The sequence below is a fragment of the Grammomys surdaster genome, unplaced genomic scaffold (genome assembly GCF_004785775.1).
Source record: "Grammomys surdaster isolate TR1022 unplaced genomic scaffold, NIH_TR_1.0 126051, whole genome shotgun sequence".
NCBI classification, from domain to species: Eukaryota; Metazoa; Chordata; class Mammalia; order Rodentia; family Muridae; genus Grammomys; species Grammomys surdaster.
In genome coordinates, this window is record NW_021620862.1 from 6091391 (window position 1) to 6102128 (window position 10738).

The following is a 10738-nucleotide window of genomic DNA, read 5'->3' on the forward strand; positions in this document are numbered from 1 at the left end:
CACACATACACACCACACATATCACACACACGTATATACACCAAACACAGCACACATACACACACCACACACACACACTACATGTACCACACACACCATACACACACACACACACACACACACACACACATACTTATTTTTTCCCTTTTTCCTTCAAGGAGATACTTTACCGCTTCTGTTTACCATATCATAAAAATTGCTGGAATTGTTGCTCTCATGCTTGGGGCCATTATTTAATGACCATCACTTGACCACAAGCCTATGACAGGGTGACTGTTAGCTGATCGTCCATATGGCCCCTATCACATTAATGGGACATGCTGTGAGTCACAGGTCCAAGGGCAAAGCTTCTGAGAAGGAAGTGAAGCTGTCTATTCCTCTGGGCCCTTGCTGCCCTTACTTAGAACAAGGTGCTTCTCCATTGTTGTCTCAGATACCACTCACACCACCGAGACTTCCTAAAGTGGTGTGTGGCCAGGGGTCTGGTGCCACTGTGTATACTCCTCAGCTGGCGTCTGGGATGGGCTCTTCTGGGCTAGATGACAATCACCTGGTTACACCTGGCTTGCTTTACCACCCCTGGGTACCTGACCACCTCCACAAAGCCGCAAGAAGGTCGTGATCATGAGCAATCAGTCCCATGGGCCCTTTGCTGACTCCCTGTGGGTGACTCACTCCTCAGAAGGAAGATGGCTCTGTGAATCGTGACTTCAAGAAGACCAAAACAAGGGAGCAGGTCACCGAGGCCTTCAGAGAATTCACTAAAGGAAACCAGAACATCCTGGTAAGTGAGGGTTTGGGGTCAGGGGCCATCCCTTCTCTGACCTAGCTAAAGCCAGGCAGGAGTGCTTCTGAAACTCTAACCCCATGGTTCTGTAAGGTAATGTGGCTGTCCCCAGAGAAGCTTGGGGACACTGACTCATTCTCCTCAGTCCCTCTGCACAGCACACTGCCCTTCTATGTCAGGAAACAATGACGGCAGGAGTTCTTTAGCATCTGCTGGTAGCTGGAGCTACTGGCTGTGGCTGTTTTTGCCACAGCCCCTCAGAAGCCCTCTGGTGAGGACAAGCAAGCAGACAATCTGTGTCCATTTGACAGATCAGAGACTTGAGAGGTCAAGGATGCATGGGCAGGAGAAGGCTGGGCAAGGAGTCACACCTTAGTAGACCTGACACAGATCCCTGCCCTTCCTGATGCCTCCAGGCCCAGACCTATAAGGTTGGAATGCACACAGTAGGTCTGCAGTGCTAGTCCTCTAATTCCAGGGCACCTGTCCAGATCATTTCAGATCCTCTGAGTCATGCCACTGCCTGCATTTCCAGCTGATGCTAGAGACTCCAGCACGGTGCTGACTAGCCCTGCCTGGCTGTGTCTCTATCATTCAAATAGTCATTGAAGGACCTTGTGTGATATGCGCTTCTGTAGTGGCTCTGTAGTCCTGGGTGATGGGACTCGCAGAGCTGGCCCTTGGGGATGATCAGGTATCCCATTGCCAACACAGGAGGATCTGTAAGGCTCCGTGGAGGGTACTGTAGCTTTCCTCCTACCCTGTCTTTACTCCAGGGGGTTGGGGGGGGGGGCACAGCACTCTGTGGTCAGGAAGTTACCATGGCAACCGGTTCTGGGCTCTGCCTCCCTTGGCCAGCACTAGGGGAGGATGAGGGGCCACATAGTCTTCTGGGAAAGATGTAACTGAGCTCAACTGGGGTAGATGAAGAGGTCAGAGTAAGTGATTGGTACACGGTCACTGATAGTTGTAATCCCGTGAATCTAATGAACTAAGTGGATCTGATGACCCCTCCGCACCATCCACACACAGAGTGTGTGAAGCTCTGACCATCTCTGCCTTCAGATCGCCTACCGGGACCGGCTGAAGGCCATTCGAGAAACCCTGGAAATCTCTCCCTTCTTCAAGTGCCACGAGGTAGGGTACTGAGACTTCAGCTCCAGACACACATTGGCTGCTTGACTGACACCCCTCCCCAGCACCCCTGGTTCCAAAAGGAAGTGAAATTGCTGATCTAAGCTTCTCTCAGGATCCTTACAGCCTCAAGCCTCCCCTAGCTCTTGCCCTCAGACCCTACTCTACTCCTCCAGGCTCTGCTCTCCTTCCCTCTGGCCCTGTCATGTCTGGCCCCCCAGTCCTGCCCCCTCCCTGTCCTGGCTCTGCTTCCCTGCACCCTCTCTTATGGCACTGCTTCCTTCCAGGTCATTGGCAGCTCTCTCCTCTTCATCCATGACAAGAAGGAGCAAGCCAAGGTGTGGATGATTGACTTTGGGAAAACTACACCCCTACCGGAAGGCCAGACCCTACAACATGATGTCCCCTGGCAGGAGGGCAACCGGGAGGATGGCTACCTCTCAGGGCTGAACAACCTCATCGACATCCTGACAGAAATGTCCCAGGGCAGCCCACTCACCTGAGGCCACCGCCACCGTGCCTGCCACCTTTGCCTGTCGCCTCTCTCCTCCTCTAATTCTTTCTTTTCCTGTCTGAGCACCTACCTAGAACAGAGCCTCCCATCTGCACTACAGGACACTTTGGAGAAGAAAAGAGAGATATTTTTTTTCTAGGTCTTTATTTTCCCTGCTTCCTACACAGGGGCCTGGGGGTGGCGTTTCTAATTCTCTCTAAATAGAACTACCGTCTCAAAGAGAATTACACAAAGCTAGGTAGGCCCCACATCCTGTTACACTTTGAGCCAGCACAGGTCTAGAAGGCTGTGGGATCCCTGGCTGCATAGGGTCTTGAGAGATTGAGCCTCCCTCTGGAAGTCTGAAAGACTCCCCCCACTCCCAGAAAGTTCTGGCCCAGACTGGCTACCAGTGGAGGCCTTGCTGCCCCCTGGTGGCTGGTGCCATCAGTAAACTCAGTCCTATTTGTACCTCCCACCATGGGCCCTGAAGTCAGGTCAGGGAAGGGTCCTGATTTCTGAGAGTTGTGAATAAAATCTCTGGGGGATCTGCATGTGGGTGATGAGCAAAGTCTCCTCCAGTGAGAAGCCCCAGCTCCCAGGGACAGAGTGACTTCTCTAGAGATGCTAAACAAGGCCCCACCTTGCTGTTTAAACCCTTGGGAGCCAGGCCAGCCTAGAAGGAGTACAGAGATCAGCTCCACTGTTTCTAAAGAATGTGGCCCTTCCATGGGAGCGCTGCCCATGAGTGCAGAGGGGACGTTCTTAAAGCTTAGCCTCGGGATGACGTCACCTCCTAGAGCTACTGCCCACTGCCTTTGATCTGCTTGCTTTGGGAAGGTCCAGAGCTGGATACAATACCTAAGGCTTGGACCAACCTCCAGAGGTCTGCAGCCAGAGCAGTCACTAGGCCTTAGGGAAGCGGAATTCTGGCTTCCTGAAATGATTTCTAAATTTCCCTTGAAGTCACTCGCTCTCCCAGCTTGTAGGACTAAGACCCGTGTTTCTCCATGTGTACTTGCCAGGGTTCAGAGAGCTGCCCCGGGCTGCCCCAAGCCTCCTTCTTCCTGGAGTCCTGAGCTTCTGGAAGGACTATGGTGAGATCATTGTTAATCGCCACTTCAGCTGGGAAGCAAGTAGCCTCTCTGATTGAAAAGGGTGTACAATTTGTATGACTTTTAAAAGACAAAACTCCTAGCTCTGCTGCCATTTGCAGCGATCCTCTGCTCCACTGGGCTTGTCACCCCCTCTCTTAGGGAGAGACTCTGGCTCACATGTACAAAGGGTCCTCTGAGTTTCACACCAGCCTGCAACACTGATTAGGGACCAAGGGAAATGGGTAGACCAACGTGTACACACCTGGCAACGTAGCTTTGGCTCTTTTGGCTGCCCACCCGAGCTCCCTGGGGTTTCTAGAGCTATTGGCCCATGTGGTACGCGTGCTTCCCCTTCCTGCTGGGTGAGTGAGTGACAGTTGGTGGGGGCGGGAGGTGGGACCCATGAGGATGTATAAGTACAGATTTTTAAAAAGGAACTTGTATAAACTTCCTGGCTCCTATTCAGATGGGAGGTGAGCTCCCGTGTGGGCTGACTTGCTAAAGATCACACCCCCCAACCCCCATCATCTAGCCCAGACCTTGTGACAGCACATGATTGAGAAGACCAGCAGCCTGGCGTGGAGGGGAGGGCAGTAGCAACCAGGCAGCCAGCTCTGTGCTCTCCAGCTGTAGTTGCTGGAGGACCTGAGGTGACCTCATGGTCTGTACACCAGCCATTTGCTGAGAAGGTCTATTGTTAATTCCACAAGTCTACAGCTATGATCTGGCCAAAAGTTCCCTCCTGCTGTCTCAGAGGAACATTTGCTAAAGCAAACCATGCTATGAACAAAACCACTAGGGACCAGTTTAACGTGTGTAAAGAACAAAACTTGCCAAGCACTTTAGGAAGGTGCCACCTGTCACAATAATGCACTAAGATACTGTGACTAGGAGCCGGGTAGCAAGAGCCTCCGGACAGTGCTAGGCAGTGCTTTGCGCTGGGTGTGTTGTGGGTGGGAAGGTAGTGTGGAGAGGCATCTTTCTAGGGCTATTCTGTTGCCAAGGGTGTCTTGCTTAGTTTGAGTTTGTATTTACCATGCTAATACCCACTCTCTATCTCCCAAACCATTCTCACTTCTGTCAGAAGCCCCTCCTTCTTGCCCTACTGGGATAGACAGAACTCAGACGGAATTTCCCATAACAACCTCTGGCAGTCTGATAAACTGTGTTCTAGGAGTCCTGGTGGGGACTCCCAAGGTCCCAGCCATACAGGTGCTGGGACATGGGACAGGCTACATGTATTTAAGTGCAGATCCCTCCTGCTCTTGGGCCACCAGATTTCTCAGTGGTCAGCTCTGCTTTGCACACGCTGAAGGTTGCTTCAATTACTTCCCCCAGACTAGACTTTAGTGCTCTTTAAGAAGTGTTTAAGTTATATTTATTTTGTTTTTGTTTTAATTGCACAAAACACTAAGATAAAAGGCTGGGCTGTTCTTCCTAAGCTCTGTCTGCCTTCTGGGGCCTTTCCTTCATGGCTGTAGGAGCCCTAGGCAGGTATGGCCTCAAGACAGATGTGTTTACCTTTGGCTGGCTGTATTTAGCTTCGAGATCACCTATTCTGACAACCCTCTGTGTATAGGCCCCACCTCTTGATCCAGGGTGTTTGCCCATCAGTGCCTTTTGGGAGGAGAGGCTCCTCCCTGCACCCTGACAGGCTTCTTCCTCTGAACTCCTCTCCCCTGGGGACCGTTACATCCCCTGCCCTGTGCCCCTCAGTCAGCTGTAGATGCTGTCTCCCTTCCCAATAAAGGCTTTGGAGACCATTTCCAGCTTGATGTGGTCCTTCTGCCCACTCCACCCCCACCCCCCAACTACCACAGACAAGCTGTGATGATCTCCAGCAGTGGATGTGCAGAGGGTTAACATTCTAGTCTATAAACAAAGTGAGCCAGTCTTTATAAGGAGTCTTTTCTACACTCTACTATACCTTTAAACAGTGGCTCAAGAATGCTACCCAGTGACAAAGTTCCCCTGCCCATGGTGACCTCTGTGCTGGGTGCATCCAATCACCCACAGTCCATCACCTGTAATAACAAGACTTTATCATCTTCATTGATCAGATCAGGAAACTGAGGCTTAGAAAGTCAAACAACTTGGCCTGGGTATCATGAAAATATCTGGAGCCAGACCTTGTCACCTTTACTGGAGGAGTGTCAGGGGCAGAGAGCTGTGTTCTAGACCCATGAATAGCTCAGTTGAGAGCCTTGGCTATGTTTCAGGAAAACCCTTAAGAGCAAACCCCTGGCTTCGTAACAAGGGTCATGGCCCTTCACAGCTTCTCTCTGATTCTGCCATAAGCTACAGCCACCGAAGGACACTGGCGTCTACATTTTAGAACACTGTCCAGCTCAGACCCAAAAAGAGAGATTTTAGCCACTGTTGTATGGCTAAACTGTTGTATGGGAAGCTGCAGACTGTTCTGAGCAAAGCCATTTCACAGGCCCCTACTCCCACCTCGTGCTTGCTAAACCAAGCCCCTGGGAGAAGCCTGCAAGTGAGCTGCCAGTATGTCAGGTGAGTGCCCTCGTAACTAGCCACAGGTGACCTGTGGCTACGACCCTGGAGAAGGAGATGTTCCCTAAAGAACCCTCCGTAACAGCTTACGTTGACTGAGTGACTGAACCATCTTTGTACATGCTGTCTAGAGACATCTGACAGACCACATCCCTGTCCTCAGACATGATATTGCTTCTTGTCACATGGGCCCAGGTACCTCATCTTCCACCTGTCCTCCAGGCTGATTCCCACTGGAGACCATGGTCACCTCGTCACAGAGCCCTCATCCTCTTCACCTGTGGTCCTCTTTCTAGCAGACCTGGGAGCATCCAGAGAAGTGGGTGGCTCATTGCCTGTTGTATCTCAAGACCATTTTTGACACCAAGTGCCTAAGCCTGGGCTCACTAGAAACTGGTCTTGCTGACATATGGGGCAGCAATTGTGACCAACTTCATTTCATGGGACATCTTCAGGGGATGGGTGCTCTTCCTGGATGGGAACAGAACAAACACCTCAGAGAGGCAGGGCAGGAATCTGTATCCAGTTCAATCCTGCTGCATCAGCCCCTGGAGAGGAGTCTCTGCAATGGCCCAGCCATGTCTGACAGTCCAGACTGCCCACTTAGCCACTCATTCCAGGAGGTGAGGAGGGAAGGCCATATCACCACCTGTCATTACACCCCGGGGAGAAGCACACTCCTGGCCACACCCTCTGGCTAGCCGTTCCTCCCAGCCCACCCCTTCCATCTACCCTGCGGTCTGGAGGGAGAAACAAGCTGAAACAATGGGGCTTCAAAGGCAGCACTGGGCACAGCATGGAGAGTTCTGCGCGGTGTGAGTGACAAGAAGGGGCCAGGACCACTCTGAATAGGCGGTTATGCAGGAGAAGCCTGGTGAGTTGGGCACATTTCAGTGTCTGCCAGCTCCATTAGCCCTACTACATGCCCTCCATGTCTGCACAGGCTCATTGCACAGCAATGTTGTATACATATGAGGAACACAGGGTACCTGCTCCCCTAAGTCCCAAGGTGGTATCCCAGACTGCCTTAAGAGGCTCCTGCCTGTACCAACCCTTCTGAATCCTACACAAAAATATCTCTCTCCTTCCTTCCCCATGCTGCATAGCTGACTCTGCATTATCGGCCCTCTCTCCCACCTTTCAGCTATGTAGTCACCAGAGCAAGCATCATCTTAGAAATTAGACCATACAAATAAAGTTTTATTAGAAACAACCATGTCACTACTTTATGTAGCATCTAGGGCCTCTTTTGTCCCAAGACCACTGATGAGACAAGTATATCACCATTTGTATGGGCTACAGAACTAAAATGTTTATCATTCACCCCCTTACAGAAAAAAAAGCTGCCAAATCCTGCTCAAAAGTAGCAGGGACCAATGGTTGTGAGTTGCTAAGTGTCAAATGGTTGAAGATAAAGTAGTTTAATACTTGTACAAACACCATGAGATGAACCTTGCCATGAGAGAGTTAGGAAACAACAGACCCTGGGTTTTGGGCCAAACTCGAGACCTGCCTGTGATTCTGCATGTTTCTGCCTCCCTGGACAGTCCAGGGAGTGTGTTCTGGTACCTGGCTGTACCACAAGATTCCTAGGGCAGCCCACGAATGCTGGTGCCTGGGGTATGTAGAGCAGAGCTGCCAAGACCCAGGGTCAGGGTACCTGGTAGTCCCTGTTCTCCTGTAGGCCCGGAAGTAGTGCTGGAGACCTAAGACTGATAGAGTGAGGGGCTGTTTGTTCTAGGCTTGGGATGACTCTCCAGGCAGCTGAGTGTTAGCATCAGTGACATCCAGTCCCCTTTCTTGGCAGACTAAGGGTTCAGAACCAAGTCTGTTTGCCATTCACAGTCTGAATCACACGCCCTACCACAGAAATGCAGAAAACACATCCAGTTCCCGAGAACGCCAAGAACCAGCCTGGGTGTCATTTTTTTTCAATTCCGTTTTCACTGTGACAGCTGTGGCTCAGCTCCTGGCATTTAGCTCACCATGCACAGGCCCGAGATGACACATTCAACAGAGAAGCGGGACTGGGAAGCAGACAGAACACCAAGACAAGGCACCCTGCAGACAATGGGGGAGGGTCAATGGGAGCTTTTATAAAACCAGGAGACACCTTAGGTGACAGCCACAACCCATAATAGACCCCAATAGAAAATTCACAGAAACAAACCCACCTGGCATTGGGGTCCTACGTGTGGTCCCCTTACTCTGCACATTTGGTCCTGGGGACAATTAGAGGCCACAGAGTTCAGGCCACAAAGGTAGACATTTGCAACCAGTGTTATTATCTGACCCAGCCTGTCCTCCCTGTACTTTCCACACTTGTGAATGAGCAAAGTGGGATTTAAAGTGGGGGCAGGGGAGAAAGTCCCACATGATTTCTGTGCTTTTCGGTGTGGTAGCACATATCATTTTAAAAATAGTTTCTGCACATTACAGACAAACAGGGTCTGTGACAGCTTTTTTGACAGCAGCAGCCCTATTCTATTTCAATGAGAAGAAAAAAAATGCCCAATTTTAGTCATGTTTTCTGAGAACACATGTTGGTGTGAATTCAAGACAGCTGAGAAACAGCGAGGCCCCATTAAAGAGACTGCCCCCTTTTGGACATCAAGGTGCATTGCAAGATGGCCCTAGGACAAGGAGGCTGATCAGGGAATGCATTTAATTTACAAATGATATCTTGCTCTAGTAAATACCAGAGCCCAGGTTTAAGACACAGTGGAGGTGGTGGACAGATATCAGGATATATGGTACTCTATAAGAACACCATGCAGAGAAAACAAGAGGTCCCATAGGACAAAAAAAAGAGGCCTGACCCAAGACAGGGACACAAAGGCCATTTAGGAAAGGCTTTGCAAAGGAAGTGCCACCAAAATGAGTTTAGAAGGTGAGTTTGAATTATCCAGAGGGTGAAGGATGGAGGGATGAGACAGCCACAGAGACACATGGAAGGACATTGTATGTGAAGTAGCTTCAGTTGGCCAGAGCAGAGGATCCATGTGTAGCTCACAGTGTGCTCATGGCCAGATCTCAGGTGTGGGCAAGGAACAACAGAGGCAAATGGGGCATGTGGAGTTTCTCCCAGTGACAAACAGGTGTCCCTGCAGGCTTCACTGCAACGACATGAGGTGACACTTCTGCCTGGAGGAAATGATGCTAAACCAGTGGAGAGATGCCAAGTCCTGTAACGAGGTCAAGGCCGTAAGCTAGAGGGAAATTAAGGCAGTCTGGATGTCATGGCCGCATTGAAGAATGTCTCAGGAGCCCACAGAGTGCAGAGAGCCGAGCTTGCCAAGTCAGCCGAGCTCGTTCCAGTCGAGCCAGAAAGCCCTGCCATCTTCCTTAAGATTCGGCTTTTCATCATCTTCTGGGTGTTCCCTTCCTACCCACCTCCCTTTGGGTTCCAATGAAATTATTTGAGCCTCTATTCTTGCAGGCTTGCGGTTAACTGCATGGCTAAATAGCCAACACTTCAAAAAGGTATTGAGCCAAGGAAAACGAATTCCACTTCTACATTAGGTGCAAAGATTCTTTGCATAAAAGATTTTCCATTTTAGGGAGAAAGTGGGAGGGGTGTGTTGGGAGCCGACTCCTAGCAGAAAGCGGCTATCATCTTTGCAGCCATCTCAGGCCATATACCCTGACAAGAGACTTGTTTTCAACAGCCTACAACAGCTGAGCACACTCTGATAAACATCTTGTTTTTCTTACATATCTTGTTTTGTTGTTTAGTGCCCCCAGCTGCAAGGCGCACGTGGTAAAGTGTCTTCAGCTGCGTTCCCCTGCTTATGCTTATATATACCCATGATTTCCTTTCAATAAAAGGGGCTTGATCACACACCCTGTCTTGTCTTCATTCTTCGCATCTCTTGCCCCTCCATCCCTACTCTCTTTCTTGCTAGACCCTGTTGACTGACCTGAACAAGTCAGGACATAATGGCCCCCAAACATGGGACAGAACAGGCCATTACAGGGGTGGTCCACAGGTGTGTCTCATGTCACTCAGCAGCCAGGCAGTTTTAATTCCAGTTACCTGGCTCAGGGATGCAGCTGGCAGGAGAGAAAGAAATGTGTTCAGAAGTCAGAGCTATTTCAGTGGCTAGTGTGTGTCTGAGACACTCACCCCTCTCTGTAAATCGACCTGCATTGCAGCTCCTGATCTGTGGAGAATACCACAGGAATGGATGGCTGGATACTGGCTGAAAGACTTGGGTCTTAGAGAATACCCAAAGCTCAGATGCTGCACTCTCTACTCATTTCCTAAGGGCTCAAGGCAGAGGCTTAGATGACTGTTACCTCAGGCTCCAGCTCTTAGTCCCAACTGATGCCAGCTGACCCCAAATGGCCCAATTTGCCCAGAAAACAATGTATGTTGCTTTTACCATCCATGGTAGGTGTCTGTTTTATAAAGTTACTTCCAACCTATTTCCTGTTGTCAGCACTTACTATTGTAACATAAGTAGACACCTGTATTACTCTGGGTCGGGGGCATGGAAGAGTACAGTAACCTGAGATCAAAGCCATTCCGTATCTTAGTTTGCAAACACTGGTTACATGGGAAATCCAAGGCAAGTAAGGTTGGTTGCTACATAGTTCTCTTAAAGGCAGATTAAAGAAAGGGGTAGCGGGGATGCAGTCTTTCAATCTTAGGTGATCTCAAAGATATTAATTTTGTCTGTGAGATCCAGCAGAAGCTCCAGTATCTTAGAC

The 10738-nt window shown here is 50.1% G+C and overlaps 1 protein-coding gene across 2 annotated transcripts in view; it reads left to right on the forward strand.

Moving 5' to 3' along the window:
• Positions 1 to 9702, forward strand: part of Itpkb (inositol-trisphosphate 3-kinase B) — a 100185-nt gene extending 90483 nt beyond the window's left edge. Inside the window, exons 5-8 of one of the 2 annotated variants that reach the window (XR_003709713.1) lie at positions 683 to 784; positions 1853 to 1924; positions 2209 to 3511; positions 9136 to 9702. Coding sequence is in view for 1 of the 2 variants with exons in the window: in XM_028755216.1 (XP_028611049.1) it covers positions 683 to 784; positions 1853 to 1924; positions 2209 to 2424 (390 nt within the window). In the remaining variant the exon portion in view is untranslated. Of the gene's footprint in view, positions 1 to 682; positions 785 to 1852; positions 1925 to 2208; positions 5277 to 9135 lie in introns of those variants that run through there. The other variant, XM_028755216.1, reaches the window with a different exon arrangement.
• Positions 9703 to 10738: the final 1036 nt, after the last annotated feature.